The 21082-nt window shown below is 58.8% G+C and overlaps 1 protein-coding gene across 2 annotated transcripts in view; it reads right to left on the bottom strand.

Moving 5' to 3' along the window:
* Window positions 1-7828: 7828 nt before the first annotated feature.
* LOC133356565 (uncharacterized) overlaps window positions 7829-21082 on the bottom strand; it is a 79608-nt gene continuing 66354 nt past the window's right edge. For both annotated transcript variants that reach the window (XM_061574147.1, XM_061574148.1), the window contains exons 17-23: window positions 20653-20863; window positions 19915-20441; window positions 17788-18639; window positions 16471-16571; window positions 15538-15617; window positions 14266-14339; window positions 7829-14121 (exon numbers count right to left, since the gene is read on the bottom strand). In XM_061574147.1, the coding sequence (XP_061430131.1) occupies window positions 12673-14121; window positions 14266-14339; window positions 15538-15617; window positions 16471-16571; window positions 17788-18639; window positions 19915-20441; window positions 20653-20863 (3294 nt within the window). In that variant the 3' untranslated portion in view covers window positions 7829-12672. The remainder of the gene's footprint in view (window positions 14122-14265; window positions 14340-15537; window positions 15618-16470; window positions 16572-17787; window positions 18640-19914; window positions 20442-20652; window positions 20864-21082) is intronic.

Raw genomic sequence — 21082 nt, forward strand, 5'->3', positions numbered from 1 at the left:
TCTCACACACACCATCTCTCTCTGATGATCTCACACACACACCATCTCTCTCTGATGATCTCTCACACACACCATCTCTCTCTGATGATCTCACACACACACACCATCTCTCTCTGATGATCTCACACACACCATCTCTCTCTGATGATCTCACACACACACCATCTCTCTCTGATGATCTCACACACACCATCTCTCTCTGATGATCTCACACACACACCATCTCTCTCTGATGATCTCACACACCACATCTCTCTCTGATGATCTCTCCCACACGCCCTCTCTCTCTCTCTGATGATCTCACACACACACACCATCTCTCTCATCATCTCACCCACACACAATATCTCTCTGATGATCTCTCCCACACACCATCTCTCTCATCATCTCACCCACACACCATATCTCTGTGATGATCTCACACACACACACACCATCTCTCTCTATGATGATCTCTCCACACACCATCTCTCTCATTATCTCACCCACACACCATCTCTCTCATCATCTCTCACCCACACACCATCTCTCTCTCACGCCCGCGTAGCGACTCTCTCGCCACCCCACGCCCGCGAGAGTCGCTACGCGAGTCGCGAACAGAGCGCCGGTCGCGTCGCTCCTCCCGTCGTGTCTCACGCCGCCCGTCGTCAATGCCACGCGACTCGAGAGGGCGACGAGGTCGAGGAGGAGCAGCAGGTGGAGCAACAGGAGGTGGAGCAGCAGGTGGAGCAGCAGCAGGAGGAGGAGCCGTGACCCAGACTGCAGCGCGCTCCTCTCAACCGCGTCGCAGCACCAACCCAGCACCACGACCCGCGTGTAATTACTTACACTAATTATTCTGGTTACCATCATGTGATTATCCAGTATGTGTGTTGTACTCGATAACCGCATTCTTATTATCGACTCAGGCGCGAGGGGGCGTGAAATGTCCGGTCTGGGACCGCGGGTCGCGTTGGAGGAATAGGAGGAGGGGGGTGGTGGTGGTGAGTGTCCGTGCCTCGGGAGTGGTGAGCGTCGTGGGGAGAGAGTGAGGAGGGAGTGGTGAGTGCCGTGGGGAGTGTCGTGGGGTGAGAGAGTGGTGAGTGCCGTGGGGAGTGTCGTGGGGGGAGAGAGTGGTGAGTGCCGTGGGGGAGAGTGGTGAGTGCCGTGGGGAGTGCCGTGGGGAGTGTCGTGGGGGGAGAGAGTGGTGAGTGTCGTGGGGAGAGAGTGGTGAGTGCCGTGGGGAGAGTGTCGTGGTGAGAGTCGTGGGGTGAGAGAGTGGTGAGTGCTGAAGCTGTGGTGGTGCCAGTGTTTTGTGTGCTCAGCGCTTCACGCTGTGGATGTGCTGCTCGCTCGTGACGCTTCGTGCCCGCCTGGGATACTCGTGTGCGTCGTGTGTTGAACTTCTTTCGCACCGTACAAAGCCAACCCGCGCTAGTCGGGGGTGCGGGGGAAGGACAACGAACGAAACAAAGGAGCGATGGTGGTGCCGGTGGTGGATCACGTAGACATTGAGATGGATTTACCAGGTAGCGAGGATGGAATCCTCTGCGTGGGTGTTCCATAATTGGTGTTTGTGTTCCCGTTGTCGAGGCGTCTCTTGCGCTGTTGCGGTTTGGGCCTTAAAGGCCACGGCACGCAGCTCTGTTGCTGTGGAGTCAAACCTCCCAGCTCTCACGGCTGACGCACCTCCCCCCGTGACCTTCACAGACCCCTCACATCAAAGGGGATTCGACCCAGCAGAAGGGCGCCAGGGGTTTGACAACAAGGGGATGGTGGGGGGCGAGACCTCTAAATTGACTGCACCGAAACATTGAAATCCAGATTGTTTTAAAATGCTACTTTTAAAAAGGCAACGATTAAGCCAAGCCCAGCTACTCCGCAACTGCCGCAACCTTGGGACAATACCTACACAAACATAATACAATTACGACCTCGGTGATTGCGACTACAGACCGCGAGGTGAAACCTCCGCTCTGGAAACTCGCGATGACACCCAGACACAGGGGGCAACGAACTGGCGGTGCCTGCCAGAGGCGGTGCAGCAAGTAGCGTTAGCGCCATTTCGCCATTCGCCCCGTGTGTGTGTGTGCGAGTGAGGTTTTACTGGCATCTCACGAGGCCCCAGATTGCTCGAGCACCTTCACTGCTCACTAAATTACCATCAGCACGAGCGCCGAGGTCTCTGCCCTAAATAACAACAATTATAATCAACAAAAGCCGTCGTACGCGTCACGCTAACTCAACGCGAGCTCTTTTCTCGGCGAGCGTGACGTCACCCGTGTTTTAAAATGGCCGACCGAGCACGTGCCTGGAGAGCCGACTCCGCCATCAGGGCCACCCGTGATTTGACAAACGCTGTGCAGCAGCAGCAGCAGCGCAACAACAACAATAATAACAGGACAAAGTAAATGTGTTGATACAATTTAAATCACCGACACGTTCAGTTGATCAAAAACGTTCGATTATGTTCACATCTAATCAAACAAACATGTCTAATTGCACCGCGGGGCGAGTCCGAATTCCGCTGCGCGCGTGCGCTTGTTGAGTCGCGAATCGATGGAGAGAGCCGCGTGTCCCCTTAATAATCGGGCGCACACTTTTAAGTTTTATTCGCAGCGACACAAAAACAAAAAGGCGACGTTCCCAAGAGAGAAGGGAACCAAAGACACCGCGACACGTGGCGGTGAATCCTGTCCGTTATCAGCCGGCAATGCAACACGAGGATCGACCACGACGCGGGGCTCGGCTGCCTCCAGCGAGCACTGCACGTGCCATGTCGCGGGTTTACATTCCAGATTTTTGCGACGCACGAGAACTCGGTCAGTCGATTTTTTTCTCTTTCTTCACTTCGCTTTTTCTTCGAGTTCGGAAGGGGCCGAGAGAAAAGCTGCGTGAGTTTATAATCGCCGTGTCCGATACGCAGGGAGGGAGGGAATTTCTGATCGGTTGAGTTCTCCCGTGTGGCTCAACACACCACACACACACCTCAAAGACAGCGCTACCCGAGTGTCCGTGGGCTCAGTCTGGCCACCACTGCCTGCCCTTTCAATCGCTTCATTCGGACACCCCTGCTCTCAACGAGGGAGGCCGATTGAAGTGGTACTGATTGAAGTCGCTCGGACACTGTCAACGCCTATGCCTGCGGAGATGTGAGATTGGTGACTGGATCACTGGTCTCGCCCGACGCGTTTACCACTCTACCACCAGTAGCTCACCTCCTGAACCAGTGGTGGAAATTCCACATTTCGACGACCCGATTTTTAATCAATACGGGCAATGCGCACGTCCTTTAAAAGGTGACCGTCCGTTCGCCCGTCCCAGCCACAAACTTTTTTTTGAAATAATATTTCAATTTGTAAAAAATATAGCAACCACGTGCCAGCTTGCCTTAGTGGGTGGTAATCGTTTTATCGACCCCTGGGAGCTGATTATGCTGACGACGAGACACCCGAGTTCTCAAGCGAAGCGGCTGCTCGAGCCTCACGGAGACTCGCCCCCTCTCCTCGTGCGAGCCCTGCGAGGGTGACAAAAACGACCCATGGGAATTCTGTTGGGAGAACCAAAATGACTGGCTGTGTTGTGCTGGCCTCATTCATATCTAGCCGTTGCGCTACACCCACATGAGCCACACGAAGAAAACGAGTTGTCCATCTCGTCTCGTTAGGTTCCTCACGTCCAAGGTCATGTAAGCGTCGACTTAGGCGCATCATTGGGCGTACAGACCGCCAACGTTCCAATTGGGTGTCCGCACGGTCCCGTGGTGCGCGTATCGCGGACACGTGATCGCCTGTGTCGGCGTGGGGACGTCAGCGTCGTCGCTGCTGCTGCTGCTGCTGCTGCACGACCACTCCCGGCTCTTTGTCGACGCCGTCCACTCTAGGGCCACGATGACGACACGTGGTCGATGTTGACGACATGTGATCGATGTTGCCACCGAGAGGGCAGGTGGAGGTTCAACCCCGGGGTCAGGCGACTCGCGATGCCTCCCTAGCGCTGTTAGACAACAACAGCAGCAACAGCGGAGCGCGCGGCCCTCACATCCCAACAGCGCTGATCACTCGCAGTCCTCTGCCGGATGAACACCTCGTCTCTCCCACGCCGTGCCGATCGCAGAGTTGCTTGACCATACTCTTAGTTCTTTCGGTAAAGTCACGTGGGTAAAAAATGAAATTAAAATTAATTTTAATTTCATTTTTTACCTACGTGACTTGAAATTAAAATTAATTTTAATTTCATTTTTTACCTACGTGACTTAAATAAAAATTAATTTTAATTTCATTTTTTACCTACGTGACTTTACCGAAAGAACTAAGAGTATGAATCCTTGCAGTCACGAAAACTTCAAATCTAGAGTTGCTCGACCATACTGCACCACGCACGGCCACTGGCTGTTTAGGTGAAAGGGGGGTGACGTGAACCCCCCCGGGGGAACCGAACCGTTTAAAAAAAAATCCGTCGCCACGGATGACAGCCGTGGTCGGGAATTGAACTCGGGTGAGCGAGGTTCATAGTGCGGAGTGCGGACACACTCGAGGCTTCTCCGCTTGCAACAGCTCCATTGTGGGGGATTCGTTTTCCAACCAACATTTTTCAGCTGCGCGGCTCAAACCGACGGAAAATTGCAACGCTTTTACAGCGGCCGGTGTCTCTGTGGACCTGCCCGTGCGGTGCCTGCACACGCCGTGTCGGCGACCGGCCACTGCGAGCACCCCAAGAGGCTTTACACGTCCCTGGGCTCGTCAAATACAGGGGCGGCAAAACCCTTCGCGGGTTTCATAGTGGCCGCGTCACAGGCCACGGAGTCGGCACGGCTGTGACACCTGGTTTGGAATTCCGGTCTCGGTCATTGTCCTGGTGCTCAAGTGCAGGGTGGTGATCGTCTCGGCCCAGTCACCAGTGACTCACAGAGACCCAGTGACTCACACAGATACCCAGTGACTCACACAGAGACCCAGTGACTCACACAGAGACCCAGTGACTCACAGAGACCCAGTGACTCACACAGAGACCCAGTGACTCACACAGAGACCCAGTGACTCACACAGAGACCCAGTGACTCACAGAGACCCAGTGACTCACACAGAGACCCAGTGACTCACACAGAGACCCAGTGACTCACACAGAGACCCAGTGACTCACACAGAGACCCAGTGAATCACACAGAAACACAGTGACTCACAGAGACCCAGTAACTTACACAGAGACCCAGTGACTCACATAGAGACCCGCAGAAGCGCACAGACGAGTTGACTAATCCGGGTTCTCAAGTGTAGGGATTTCATGGTCTCAGCCCAGTCGTGAGCGCATAATACAAATCGGATTAAATTCCTAGTGGGTGAGTTCACATTTAATTCCACTTATTGCAGCTCCGATGGTTTACAATCCCCAGCTTCACCGCCACGCGACACCGTTCAGCAGACTTCACCTGGGTGTGGTGGCGATAGTGGCTGAGTGTGGTGGTGGTGGTGGTGGTTGGGTGTGGTGGTGGTTGGGTGTGGTGGTGGTGGTGGTTGGGTGTGGTGGTGGTTGGGGGTGGTGGTGGTGTTTGGGTGTGGTGGTGGTGGTGGTTGGAGGTGGTGGTGGTTGGGTGTGGTGGTGGTGGTGGTTGGGGGTGGTGGTGGTTGGGTGTGACGATGGCTGGGGGTGGTGGTGGTTGGGTGTGGTGGTTGGGTGGTGGTTGGGTGTGAGGATGGTTGGGTGTGACGATGGCTGGGGGTGGTGGTGGTTGGGGGTGGTGGAAGTGGTTGGGTTGTGATGGCTGTGGGTGGTGAGGGTTGGTGGTGGTGGCGGTGTTGTTGCCACACAAGTGCAGTCCACGCGTGACGTCCATCTGCGCGCGAGACCCCCACCCCACCCCCTCCCCACCTGCCGGGCGACCTGGAGCAGGCAGCAGAGCAAGTGGGATGTTGCCCGCGTGCGTGGAGAGGCGCGGTTTCTCCCCCGTGCGCGGTGCTTTTCTCCGGGCACCGCGATGCGGGGATGTCCCAGCACAGCGAGTGCGCTCCATAGGCACCACCCCCAGGCGTAGCGGGACCCCTCTCCCAGCAAACGGAAGTCATCCAGCCTCGACTCGACGAGGCATTCCAGAGACGGCGGGGAGGGGGGGCACGTCCCAATCTCCCATCTGTCTCCCTTCTTCGGCTCAAAACTTAAAACTCTCCACCGCGCTTCGTGTTTCGGTGGCCGTGGCTTAACAAGCAAATATTTTGAAAGAATAAAAAAAAGATTACACGTCAGTGAAATGTCCTTGATCGCCTTAATAGAGACGCGAGCAGTGGTAGTGGCAGTGGCTTCTTGTCGGCCGTGCGGTCCTCGTGTTGCGTGCCGCGTCGTGCATGGCGTCGTGCGGGGCGCGCTTGTGTCGTGTCTCCGTCGTAGTCGGGCTTCTGTTGTCGTTCACTTGCCAAATAAAAGACACTTACGAGTGACCTCAGCCCCCCCCCCCCCCCACGTCTCTCTCTCTGACTGTGTCCATAACGCACCCACGTGTTGCGTGCGTCCCCCGCGTTGTTGAGCCGCGGTGCGGGGAGCGGCGGTGCGGCGGTTAGCGCAGCAGCGCCGCGAATTCGGCGACGGCCCGCTCCACAGTCCCCCTCTCACGGCCACGTTTACACAGCACCGGGTACTTGTTTAAGGCTGAGTCGACCTAGAGGAGGCCCAGGACCGTGTAAGATATTCGCCACTTGTCGCCGAGTCTCCACGTTCACGGTCGATCTCGGGGCAGCTACGTGGACTGTGGCCGCTCCCACGGCAGAGGTCGCAAACGGGTTTTGATTCCTTACCCGTACCCGGCCGCACCAGGGTCGCAAACGGGTACCCGTACCCGTTTGCAAACGGGTACCCGATACCCGTACCCTACCCTACCCGGCGGGTACGGGTAGGGTACGGGTATCGGGTACCTGATTGCGACCTCTGGGATGAAGCCATGTTGCAGGCGCGGGTGGGTTGATTCTAGGAACTTGAATTGTGAGAAGAGACAAGACGTTGGGAAATGAGTGACAAACGGTGACTCACCAGTGACTCACGGCCTACCAGTACCCGTACCCGGCCGCACCAGGGTCGCAAACGGGTACCCGTACCCGTACCCGGCCGGGTACGGGTATCAGGTAGGGTACGGGTATCGGGTACCCGGTTGCGACCTCTGTCCCACGGCCTCCTCCTCGTCCACCCACGAGGGGTCCTCCCGCTACGAGCGGCCGGTGGGCCGGGCGAGTCGAGGGACGTCGGGGAGCCGTGCCCCCCCCCCCCCCCCCTTAGTGTCGTTCGGGTGGCGGGTCCCCTCGAGATCCCCGAGCGATGAGTCCCGGACTCCGCAACTCAAGGCGGCCCTCCCCTCCCTCACAGGGGCCGTGACGATAGACGAACCGTAGCAGCTCCTGTAAACAACGGCGCGGTGGCTCGCTCGAGGGTTGTACCGGGAAGGACCCCCATGAAGAGACCGGCGCTGGATGCTGCTCCACGCGCCGTCTTGGCGCAGGCTCCATAACTGGGACTCCGTCTGGGTTTGAAAATTTGGATTTGAAACCTGGATTTTAAAACCCAGACCGGTTGCCGCCACGAGGTGTATCAAGGGCGGCGAGTTGATTGCCACGGAGAGAGCCGTCGACCAAGACACCAAAGCTCGTTGTTGGTACGGACCAATCCCCAATCCGCCCGTGCAGGTAGCACAGATGCCACGGACAGCACTGCACCCCCCCACGTGCTCTGCCCCACGTGCTCTGCACCACGTGCTCTCCCACACGTGCTCTCCCCCACGTGCTCTGCCCCACGTGCTCTGCACCAGCAGCCACACCTCACAAACACGAGCCCGCCACAACTCACAATTCCACAGTTGGTGTTGGTCCCAGTTCTTTTTTGTTTAAATTCTTCACAAACAGACAATTTGACCCTAGCCCGGCCTCAAGTCCAACAACGTTTATATCTCAACGCGGGGCAAAGCGCCCCAACCTCTCGCGCGCAGAATGTCAGTCGCTCACAAACACACGCACACGCACGGACCCCTCCTGAGGGGCGAGGCGTTCCGAGCCGCAAAGCGCCGCCGACGCTTCTCCCACGCAGCCCCCGCGGTCATTCGCGACGGGACAACGTCCCCTCGGCCTCGCGACCTCCGCGCCGGCTCACGGCGGCCAATTTTTAGCGAACGCCGGCACGGAAGAAGGGACGACCGCAACGAAGAGACGGCGCGCGGCGCGGCGGCTTCAGAGTCAAAGCGTGAACCCGGCCAGACGGCGAAGGAGTCGACACTCCGGGCCTCACCCCCCCACCCCGCCCACGTCCAGTCGCGCCGATGCAAAGCGAGTCGCGGTCCAGGGGATCGACTAGGAGAGCATTAGCGCTCCGCTGGGCCTTCCGCGTCTCCGCGTGACGGAGACCGCCGCCGCCGCTGGCAGAGCGTGGCATCGAACGCGCCTCTGGGTGACAAACCCCGCGTGCCAACCCGCACGGAGAGTTCCACAGTTCTGAACAAATTTCATCCCCAGGGAAATTTCTGGTGGAAGTAATTTTTTTCTCTTTTTGGGTTTTGCGTTGTTTGTCCCGTGACCAGATTCATCTTCTAGTGTGCCCCTATTGATAAAAGTAAACACTGCTATTTCTTCGGCTTTATTTTTTTAAAGTAAAATCCCACGCGTCATTCGGTGTGACCGGTCTTCTCATTGCATGGCCGGATGAGGGCACTCTTAATGGTACCGCCGAAAACCAGGGCTCAGACCCAGGTTTCAGTCGCCCGCCATCCCACCGGGTTCACGTGCACAGCGAGCCGGCCCCTAAATGACCACACAGAGGCCTCGTGTACAACGCGGGGAGCCGACCATGTAGGTATCATCCGTTGACCAAGAACCAGAATTAGGCAGCCGTGTGAACTGCACGGTCGAATACACACTCCTGTGTGCGCGCGTGCGAGACGCGGTGGAAAGACTTGCGCACCACAGAAATAAGAGCCTGGTTTGATTACCGACTTGGGTCGCCTCTCAGTGTGAGTTTGTATGTTCTACCCCCTGTTGGCTCCAGGTTCACAAATCCTCCCATAGCTAAAAAAAACCCCATACAATGGAACTGGTATTGGCCAAACATCGCAATGCAGGACTCTCTTGGGTAAATCATTGTTATTGTTAACCGAGCTCAAACCGTCTATTCGTCTTCAACAATTAATGATACTCTTTGGTTTCGTTGGGTCAAGTCACGTAGCACTACAATAGCCACTTCCACAGCCTCAGGCAGACCATCTCTAGCCCCGCCCTCTCACGCTGAAGCTGCACCCATCTCAGGCCTACACAAGACCTCGTTTCAGGAGATCTCTCTCACCAGAAAACGGTCGCTCATGTTGCGATCGAAACGTTGTGATCTATTAATTTCTACCCATGTGACTTTACCGAAAGAACCAAAGAGTTGATTCCTGCAGTCACGAAAGCTTCAAATCAAAATTAATGATACCTTCACGGGCACCCCCCGCTTATCAATTTTAGTCTCATCTAGCCGATGACATCGCTACAAATGACACGGACGCACGGCGACACGCGCGCTCTGCAGGGCGCAGGCGAACGCGCCGTGCGGCGGCGTTGGCCCTGCACCAGACCGAGGGCGGTTCCGAGGCATCGTCTCTCAGGGTAGTTTCCCAGCGTCACGAGCCAGAGCCGTGGCAGCGCGTTGGCAGCTCGTTGCAGAGGCTCACGGTTCGAATCCAGCGGCCACCCCCTGGTTAGTACTGCGCGCCCGATAACCACGATATGCGCAGGCGGCTTCGCAGCGGACGTTGAAGATGCCTCGACGTCATTCGCAAGAGTAGGTGCCGTCGTGTGCCAGAACGTGCCGCCGTCAGGGTTCAAATGTGCAAACTTAGAAAATGACACCGCAGATGACTCAATGGGGAGTATCCACAGCAGCAATCACGGCCCCCTACTGGCAGTAGACTGATGCCGCAGGCCACTTTTGTAAAACTAAGACTCATCCCGATCGAGAGCCTCGGCTGCTTCAACCAAAAAAAACGAGCGAATTGTGATTTGCCCGTGGGATTTCTGCAAAAAGGATGATTCATTAGCCGCGAGCCAGCCACACGCCCAGCCTCGATCCGTGCGCCCAGCCTCGTGACCAATGGGGATGGGATGGACGGAGGAGGAAGGCAGCGAGACGATGCAGAGACACCAACGCTCGGGAGATTTCGCACGGCCGGCTCATCCAAGGTGACCGCAAAAGAGCCCAGCGTCACGCGTGCCCTCCGTCACATTCGTCAATTTGTGGCAACGTCACATGCTTTAATTTAGGTCGACGGTTAAAAAAAATATAAATAATCGGCTTATGTGCACGCACCGAGGATTTGCGCGCGAGCCAATTTTCCCGTGCCGGACAAGAGCCAAACGTTTTAGAAATTAGAAAAAATATCGATACAGATAAAACGTTTAAAAATGTCCGGGTGAATTTTTAATATTTTCAATTAAAATCCATAACCTGTTGAACGCGCGCCGGTTCGCTCCGCCACGCTCGCAGACAGAGCCCCTCACCTCCCCCGCAGCGCTCACACGACCTCACGGTGGCCAAACGCTGCTCTTCCCCAGGAGGCCAACTTACACGTCACCCGACTTGTGTTTGCAAATGACCTATTGAAGCAACCGACGCGGCTGCTTCTGCTGCTGCTGGCTTCCACTCGCAGGCAAGCAGATGGACACGGCTCTCAACATCAACACAGACAAGGACCCTAGCGCACAGAGATTTACGATAAAAGTTTTTCTGACCAGAAAAAAAGATAATCCTCCAGGGCGCTCCTGGCCCTGGACGTGTTTTGCGTTGTGTGTGGTTTCTTTTCATCACCCTAAAATGTTTTCACGGCGGCGTGTTCGGTTCAGCAGGCGAAGTTCTGGCTCCACGGTTTTCGAAGCAGTCCCGTGAACGAGAGCCCAAAATGTCCGCGCCAGCTTCGGAGACGTCCGCAATGAAAAAATAAACGACGCTGAAGGCCAAAATGTGCAAGTTCCCGCTCGTCGTTCGTCGCCATCGCGGTCGTCGTGCCGCCGTCGTGCTGCCGTCGTTCCCGTTGTTGCTGCTCGGCGATTTGGCGTCGCCGTCCTCACGTCGTCTCCGATGGACACGGGGAGAGCAGCACGGCGGATGTAAACGTGGCGTGCGAGCAGCCCGGGGGGGAGCAGAGGGGTAGGGTGGGGGGGGGCGAGGCGCGCGGCGTGCAGCGGGGGTCAAGGCTCGCGTCGCACGCCGGCAATAACCGCACCGGCGCCGCCGGGTTACGAGCGCGCCGCTGGCAGAAGGCCGTGGCCGCGTGCTGCGCTCTGCCAGCCCCGTGCGCTCGGCCCGTGGCCTCGGCAGAGTTGCGAACAAATGCAGCGGAATGAAAAACGGTGTCATGGTAAAAGAGCGGTGGTTTATTCCAGACTGAGCCCAGACACAGCTGTGCACAGCGAGGGCCTCTACGTCTACGGCTCGCAGATTGCCGCACGAGCCGTCGTCCGGCGCCGGGCAAGAGGGGCGATTGACGGGCCGTGGGCCCTGCTGGCTCCGAGGCGTTGTACAGAGAAGTGTTTTTTTTTGTCTCTCTTCCTCCGTTACTTGTACAGCACATTATACAAAAGTCATACAACTGACAAATTAAAAAACAATGTACATCGAACACCGCCCTCGTAACTCAACGGTCGTGTCGGGTAACGTTCCAGGCAGCGTGGACCGCCGCGGTGGAGCGGGGAGGGGTTGTTTATGAAACATTAGGAACCGATCCTCGTGGAGAGTGAAACCGCACGCCGGCACCTCCCCGCACGAGCGAACGAGGGTCGACCGGCGCTCATGCCCCGCTGGTGGCCAGAAAGCAGTGGTGGGAACTCCACCACTGCTCCGGTTTAACCGCAGCGGCGGTTTATTTTAATCACCCCGAGAGGTGATAAGACAATTCTGCCTCCCTACCCCACGAGATGTGAACTCCTTCCTATCTTAACTTTTTAAATTAACTTCCCGTAACGGTTTGCTACACGATATCCACACCGTCTGCCGGTTTGTTTGTTTACCACAATTCTCATTCGTTAGTCTCGTTTAAAATCCGCCCGAAGGATAAGGTGCTGCCGGTTCGAGAGGGCCTCGCCGCCGAGTCCGCACGACGTCGCCCCGCGGGGTCACGCGAGCGACGACCTCGCCCGGCGGCCTCGTTCCGGCCGGGCCGGCGGCAGCCGCGAGAACCGTGCAGCCGAGGTCGGGCGAGGAGTGGCGGTCCCGACGACGGCGCGGACAGCGACAACCTCGCGACAACCTCGCCCACGGCGGGGCGGGGCGCGCGTGCTCACGGCGACAGCGGTTGCGGTGCAGCCGACACGCGTCTACGCACGGCTCCCGTGGCGCCGTCTACGTTCAAGTCACATTTGGGGCCGCGCCCGAGGCAGGCACAGAAGCCGACGATGAAAAAAACAAAACACATCTTTGCCACGACCCTCGTCGCGGTTCGGTAAACTGCCCTCCCCAGCCCACCCCCCCCCCCCACCCCCCAATTCTCCCCCAGAGGCGCGCCGCACGCCACACGGACGGACGAGAGGAGAGGAGTCCTTCGCAGCGACAACTTCAACCGAGAGGGCCAGGCGGGCCGCGCCGTGGGCGGACTCCGTCCTCCGCCAAGTTCCTCCCCCCGCATCTTCAGGCCCGAGGAGCGGAGGGTAAATTGTCTCCCGGCGCCGGACTTGACGGAGCGCCGTCGGCGCGGGACCGTCACAGGGCGGGTGGCGGCGGCGGCGGCAGCGCCAGGCCGTCCCCGCTCGCCTGCCGGAACGCCGCGCGCTGCGCCATCGCCGCCCGGTCCACGCCGCTAGCTGCGCGCTGCTGCTGCTGCTGCTGAAGGTGGTGGTGGTGCTGCAGCAGCTGGAACGCCAGCGGGGGCTGCGTCTTGCCCGTGCTCGCCGCTCCCACGGGAGAGTTTGGAGAGACGGGCGCAACGCCTGCAGCCGCCCCCTGCTGCGGTTGCTGATAAACATGCTGCGCCTGCTGCTGTTGCTGCTGCTGCTGCGTCTGCTGCTGCTGTTGCTGATGATAATGGTGATGGTGAAGCTGAAGCTTTTGCTGACTCATCACTTGACTCTGCGGGCGAGCCTGTTGCAGCTGTTGTATTCGTGTTTGCTGCTGCAACTGCTGCAGCTGCTGTTGCTGCTGATGTTGAGACAGTGCCTGTTGATGCGACTGCTGCTGCTGCTGATGATGTTGTTGATGTTGGTAGTGCAGGCTGAGGCTGCCCGTCTTGCTGGCCGACAGCAGCACAGACGGCTGCTGGTTCATCGCAGCGTTCGTCTCTCGCTCCACCGACAAAATCCTGGGCGCTGCCGCCGCCGCAGCCGCAGCAACCGCTCCCTCCTTGAGGCGCTGCGCCTGCTGCTGCTGCTGCTGCACCGCCGCCGCCACCGCGTAACCGTGCGGCAGCGCCGGTCCAAAGCCGAGCCTCGCCGCGCCGTGCGGCGGGGGGCTGAGCTCCCCGGCCGCGATCGTCGCGGGGGCCACGGTGCCACCGTGAGCTTGCAGGGCGGCAGTGGCGGCGGTGGTGGTGGAGGGCGCCACCTGCTGCTGTTGCTGCTGTTGCTGCTGTTGCTGCTGCTGCTGCTGGTGCTTGTGAACCATGGCCAGCATCGCGCTCTGCCCGTGCACAAAGTGCGAGGAGCCGCCCATGTGGCCGTGCTGCTGCTGCGGGGGAGCGGCGCCGCCCCGCGCAGGGAGGAGGCTGTGCATGCCGAAGCCGTGCAGAGCTCCCGGCGTTATCGTCGTGAGGCTGCGCTGGCCCTGCTGCTGCTGCTGCTGCTGCAGCTGCTGCAACTGCTGCTGCTGCTGCAGCTGCTGCAACTGCTGCTGCTGCTGCTGCGGCGCCGGCGACGCGATGGAGGCGGCGACGGCGGGAGGGCGAGCGACGGAGGCCAGGGGGTAGGCGCCGTGCAGCAGCGTCGCCAGGCTCGACGAGTTGGCGGGCAGGCCCGGCGGGAGATCCGGAGGCGCAAGCGAGGCCGGGCCGGCGCCGGTGGGGCCGGTGGGGCCGGCGTGGGGGTGGGAGCCGTGCGTGGCTGCCGACCGCGACGGGGGAGGAGGAGGCGGGGGAGGAGGAGGCGTCGTGGTCTGCTCGATGACGCGGACGCCGTCACCCCCGCCGCCCCGAGCAGACGGCCGGGATCTCAAACCCAGCTGCAGCACAGGGGGACACAGAGCGTCATCATCGTCGTCATCGTCGTCGTCATCATCGTCACCGTCAGCAGCTGGCGTCACCCCCCGTGGAGTCGCTACGAGAGCGCCCGTGGAGACGTGCGAGGTCCAGAGTACGGCGCTCACCGCTTTGGAGCTCTGCTGGCCGAAGGACGACGTCTGCCTCATCTCTCCACTCGCTTCCTCGGCCCCTGCTCTCTCTGTCGGAGACAAGAGACAAAGATTCCCCACCGTGTAGCCTTCAACAGACTGTCGGGGCAAGTGCTGTAAGCGAGTAAACACCACCCCCGGCTGCCTTTGCCTCCCGATGAGCGACGTTTACACACCGCACCAGGAACCCACATTTGAGCGGCCGAGTCGACCTAGGACAGGGCCCAGGACCGGTTCAGATAATCGTCGTCACTGGTGTCGGTGGCCGTGAGCGGGAATCGAATTGGGGTTCGCGGGGTTCGCAGCGCAGCGCGCTTACCGCTGCTCTCTGTGCCCGCGTGCACAGCGCCAATTTGCATCTGTTATTAACAGCAGGATATCGTGGAGTGGCGAGCGGTTAAGCACTCGGCGACACGAGTTCAGATCCCGACAAGGGATAACATCGGTGGCGGGCGATATCGGCATCCGTTATCTCGTCACGGTGACGTCTAAACAGCAATGTGTGCCAGGCTAGGTGCACTGCGAGGCGGATACGTTAAGTGCGGAAGGCTCGTTGCTGGCAGGAGGTCACGGGACAGGCTCAGGTGCTACGCGTTGACTGACAAGACTGACAGATGCACCACCAGTGCGCAGCTCGATACAGAGAGTGGGGTGGGGGGCGGTATGGACACCGCAGCAAACGGCGTGGGGCTGCTGCCGCCGCCGTCGTTGCCGCGGCAACAGATGCGCCGAGGAGGCCGCTCAGCAGGTCGCCACGGCGCACGTGCCGTTGCCAAGGAAACGGGCTCTCAATTATCGCACCTCCACTCCGCTACCGCGAGCCGTTGCCAGGAGACTAATTGACGTCCTCGCGTTCGATCGCCGAGGCCAGGAAGGGGGCGACGCAGGGTACGCGCGAGCGGTACGCATGGCCAGGAAGTGGACTGAGTAGCAGTGGAGCTCCAAACACGAAGAGCAATACCATGGCACTGGAGATGCAGAAGGACCCCTCCCCCACTCGTGCTAACGAGTGGTGGCGCTGTGATGGGGCAGTGACGGCGCTAATTAATTGCAGATGCCGAGGACGGGAATTCGCGCTCCGTCTTGCATCCCCACATCGCGCGGTACTGATGCTCGCGACGATACCAACGACGGCGATGACAACGGAGATGACAACGACGAAAACGCTCAGAATGATTTTGATTATTTATGATGACGCCGATGGCGGCACTGATGATGGAAGTGAATTGAAGGCCCAGTGTGCTTCACCTTTGTCGTGATTTTTCGTCGGGAGTGCCGTCCTCGTTAAGCGCTCCACGAAACCGGGGTCCCGACGCTCCGCAGGGGTCCTGCACACGCACTCACCACAACCACGCCATTCTCACCACAACCACGCCGCTCTCACCAATGGCACCATCCTCACCACTCTCACCACACAACTCCGCACCACTCTCAAAACAACCGCACCACTCTCACCACAACCACACCACTCTCACCACAACCGCACCACTCTAAACAAAACCACGCCGTTCTCATCAATGGCACCATCCTCACCACTCTCACCACACAACCGCACCACTCTCACCACAACCGCACCACTCTCACCACAACCGCACCGCTCTCACCACAACCGCACCACTCTCACCACAACGGCACCGCTCTCACCACAACCGCACCGCTCTCACCACAACCACACCACTCTCACCACAACCGCACCGCTCTCACCGCAACCGCACCACTCTCACCACAACCGCACCGCTCACCACAACCGCACCACTCTCACCACAACTGCACCGCTCTCACCACAACCGCACCGCTCTCACCACAACCGCACCACTCTCACCACAACCGCACCGCTCTCACCACAACCGCACCACTCTCACCACAACCGCACCACTCTCACCACAACCGCACCACTCTCACCACAACCGCACCACTCTCACCACAACCGCACCGCTCTCACCACAACCGCACCGCTCTCACCACAACCGCACCACTCTCACCACAACTGCACCGCTCTTCACCACAACCGTACGACTCTCACCACAACTGCACCGTTCTCACCACAACCGCACCACTCTCACCACAACTGCACCACTCTCACCACAACCGCGCCACCCTCACCACAACCGCACTGCTCTCACCACAACCGCGCCGCTGTGAACCACGCGGCTGTGAGCCGTGTGAGAGGCGTGCACGCACCAGGCGGCCACGTGGGAGGAGGGTGGCACTGGGAGCTCCGAGCGAGCGCGCAGCTCCCCGCCGCCCTGCTTCTTCCTCTTCCTGTACTCGAGCAGCGACACCTGCACGGCAGCAGCAGCAACAACAGCAGCAGCAGCAGTCAGCAGCAGCAGTCAGCAGCAGTCAGCAGCAGCAGCAACAACAGCAACAACAGCAGCAGCAGCAGCAGCAGTCAGCAGCAGCAGCAGTCAGCAGCAGTCAGCAGCAGTCAGGGACGCACGCGCAGATACACACGCACACACAGCAGAAGATCTGTACTTACCGCAGCCCGTTCCACTGGTCATGACGTAGCTGTGGTGCCGTGTCCCACAATGCACCGCGTGTCGAGACGTAGTGAACGGTCGGTACGCCGCAGCAACCTCACTAGAGGGCGCTATTGCATCGCGCCCGAATATTTTATTCGCGAGTTCTTAAACACTATGAGACATCTCCTTTACCAGTGACAAAATATTGTAATAGGTTTTTACCCTTTCAACTGGCACAAAAACTGACACCTTTATACAAGGCATCATGTTTGCAATAACCACAACACAAGCAGTCAAAATGCAAACAAAAAGAAACAACTCTGATGATGATAATGATATGCACTGTCCTTGAAGTTGATTGGTCCACACCCGAGACAGCTTTTCTTAGAGCCTAGTCTCCATTGGTGTTGGACCAGATGACGCCAAAAGGCATACAACTCAAAGACAGCACACTATTAGAGTATTGAGAGCTCGGGGTAAGCATTTACACTATGAGACCTCCTACACCAATGGGGACTAGGCTCTAAGAAAAGCTGTCTCGGGTGTGGACCAATCAACTTCAAGGACAGTGCATATCATTATCATCATCAGAGTTGTTTCTTTTTGTTTGCATTTTGACTGCTTGTGTTGTGGTTATTGCAAACATGATGCCTTGTATAAAGGTGTCAGGTTTTTGTACCAGTTTAAAGGGTAAAAACCTATTACTATGAGTTCTTAAACCTCAAGGATTCCATGAGCTCCTGCCGAACTGCCGACGTCTCTCCAAAGCTATCAACGACATTCTTGGGATTCTGGGCACCGAGGAGTCGTGAAGACACATCTAAGACTGTTGAGGTTCGAGTCAAGGCACGTCTAGAGTTCTCGGCGTAAATGAAACAACTCGAGACTCAGAGGTATCGTTACGTCTCTCAGAGATCAGCGAAGAATATCGGTGAGACCCCCCCAAGATCCAAATGTAGGCCGTGGTCCCACGCGGGCCCAGCGCTAGCCCAGCGCTAGCCCAGCGCTAGCCCAGCGCTCCGGCGGCACCCACCTTCTTCCGGCGAGGAAGCGGCGCGTGCAGCAGCAGCGCGGATGCCGAGCCCGGGCGTCGTCCCAACGCCAGCAGCGCCGGCGCCGATCCCGACCCCATCTCCCACAAGGCTCCGTCCGCGCCGCCCGGCCGTTCCGACCCCGGCCGCTCCGCGTCCCCGGCGAGCAGCACGCGGTCCCGCGCAGCCAAGCGCCGCAGCTCCATCTCATCGTCCTCCTCCTCCTCGTCATCGTCGTCATCGTCGTCGTCGTCGTCATCGTCGTCCTCTTCATCCTCCTCCTCCTCGTCGTCTTCATCCTCGTCGCCAGTGGAGCGGCCCTGAGGTCGCTCGCTCGAGCCGAGCTGCTGCTGCTGCTGGGGAAGGTGGCGCTGGTGATGGTGATGCTGCTCCATAAGCTGCTGCTGCTGCTGGTGATGATGCTCTATCAACTGTTGTTGCTGCTGTTGATGAGGATGCTGATCTAACAGCTGCTGCTGATGATGTTGGTGATGCTGATCTGTGAGCTGCTGCTGCTGGGCATGGTGGTAGAAGAACATCTGCTGGGGCTGCTGCAAGCGGTCGCCCACCTCCTCCACGTCGGCCACGTCGCCGTCGTCATCGTCGCCGCCGCTGTTTCCCTGGCACGGGAACTGCGAGAAGGCCCTGCCGGGGAGGTTGGCATCCAGGCCGCGGTGTCCGGCACCGCCGCCGCTGCCGCCACCGGCGCCGGTCGCCCCCGTGAAGAACGGAAGGCCCGGGCGCTCGGGCACGGCGAGACGCGGCTCCTCGGGGCCCAGCGACAGGAAGGAGGCCTCCAGCGAGTAGAAGCTGAGGCCCGTGTTGTCCTGGGAGCACTCGGGCGACGAGATGTTCTGGACGCACACGCACGCACATGAGCGCACGCACATGAGCGCACGTACACAAAGCTCGTGAACGCACGCGAACTACGCGTGCGTTCGCACGAGGGCCTGCAAACACGCGCGGAGACACTGGGGCGCGGACAAATGTGCGCACACGCCGCATGCACGCCGACACACAGACACGCCTGTCCGCCTTTGTCTCCCCAGTGGTGAGAGTTACACATCGCACCAGGTACTCGTTTTAAGCTGAGTCGACCTAGGGGAGGCCCAGGACCGTTTCAGATAATCGTCACTGGTGTTGGCCACGAGCGGGAATCGAACCCGGGTTGCCAGGTTTGTAGCACAACACGCTAACCACTCCCCTCACACATACACATATTGCGTTTGTCATGTTGGTGACCCAAGTCACTCTGGAATAAGTAATATTTTTTAAAACATTCGTAATGGCAGAACTCCACGACTCCACGAAGTGGCCCCGAAGCTTGCCAATTACAGCCAACGTCAGTTGACCGTGGACAATTAGACCCAAGCCGAAACATAACATATAAAAAAGATGGTTTAAAAATATATACTTTTTTTTTTATGATAGAATATAGTATTGTCATCAGTATGACATAAGTATACCAAGTTTGCAGTGGATACCACATTGGCAAGTGGGTTAAAATTGAGTTACAAGATTTGAGGATACAACAACAACAACAACAGACAGAGTGAGTTAATAGAAAGCGTGTAAAAAAATCGTTTAAAATGTTTTATTTTTTTATGATAGAATATAGTATTGTCATCAGTATGACATAAGTATACCAAGTTTGCAGTCGATACCACATTGGGAAGTGGGTTAAAATTGAGTTACAAGATTTGAGGATACAACAACGACAACAACAAACAGAGCGAGTTAAATAAAAGCGTGTAAACAATGAGACCCATCCTGGCCTCTTAAGTTCTCACCGCGCTAAAACTAAACTTGCATCTTCATCTCGAAAGAACCCCCGCCCAAGAAATATTTTGGCCTAACCGTGGGAATTCCCACACTGCACCGGGCCACACGGGACCGGACGATTTGGCCGTGGCGAACACATTGACGCTTCTGGGCGCGCAGCGGCGCAGGGGATTAAGAAACCGTGGCCCGGAACGGGACGACGCGCTAAACGGCGCCACCCATCTCGGCGCAATCCACCAACCCTCGCCTGCCAGGCGCCGAGGCTCACGGCCGCGCGGCACCTTCACGCCGGCTCAAGGAAACTCTCGCGCGGCCCCTCGGGCCCCCGCGCCCACCCCGTAACGCACCTCGAAGACGGGCGGCGGCGGGTAGGACGGGCCCTCGGGGCTGATGGGAGAGAAGACGGGCCGGAACGGCAGGCAGCCGCCGTCCAAATCCAGCGCCCGATCATCCACCGCCGAGTCCGCTCCGGACTTTGGCAGCGCGCCGCCGCTGTCCGGATCGGCGTCGCCGCTCCGCCGCCGCTCGTCCGCACGGTCCACGTCCTCGGCCCTCTCCCGCTCCTGCTGCTCCTGCCGCTGCTGCTCCTGCCGCTGCCGCTGCTGCTGCGGCTGTTGGACGCCCACCACCACGCAGTCGTCCCAGTGCGCCGCCGCGCCGGAGGGGTCGCCAGGGGGCGGTGGTTCGGCCGGGCGTTGCGGCGGCGGCGGCGGCGTCACCGCGATGGCGGCGGTGGCTCCGTCAGGGACGGCGCCGTCTGTGCCGGGATCCCAGCTCGAGGAGGCGGCGGCGGCGGCGGCGGAGGAAGCCGTGGGCTCCGGCGCGTGCGGAGAGTTGGTGCGCACGCAACGCTTCTTAGGGGGCGCCGGCAAGTCTGTGTGTGGGTGGGCGGATGAGACAGGACGGGGGGGATGAGACAGGACGGGTCAAAATATCGTCGAGACACTTTCAAATATCTCATTGCGCCCCGTTGGTATTATCCGTCTCCTACGTTTCCCTCTCTCTTTATTCTGTGGTAATGATGACGACGACGACTTGAGAGCGATATCGGATGTCCGTGGTAATGGCCGGTCAGCGGGCCTCACCGCTGGAGGAGGCGAGGCTGAGCGAGGGGGACACGCAGCTCAGGCTGTCGCCCGTCTCGCTGGCCGAGGGGCTGCCCTGCGACGGCCGCTGCAGCTGCAGAGCGTCGGCGCCAACGTCCACGGCCGGCGCAGTCGCCGCCGCGGCAGCGGGAGTGAAACCTCCCTCCTGCGCCGCGTCCTGGGCTTCGGCCAACGCCTGCCGCAGCCACCGCTGGGGGTGGGCGAGGGCAAGCGGAGAGGAGCGGCGAAGAGAAGAGCGGAGAGGAAAGGGCGGCATGGTAGCAGGGGGGGTAGGAAGACGGAACAGGAAAGCAGACGGAAGAAGAGATGGGAGGAAATAAGAGGACGGGCGAAGATAGAGGAGGAGGTGGAACAGGGGTGGAGAGGACCAAAAAGCGTCATTACCAGCAGCGTGGCCTTCAAATCGGGG

Source organism: Lethenteron reissneri, chromosome 54, assembly GCF_015708825.2.
Source record: "Lethenteron reissneri isolate LAM-NWPU_2019-01 chromosome 54, ASM1570882v1, whole genome shotgun sequence".
NCBI classification, from domain to species: domain Eukaryota; kingdom Metazoa; phylum Chordata; class Hyperoartia; order Petromyzontiformes; family Petromyzontidae; genus Lethenteron; species Lethenteron reissneri.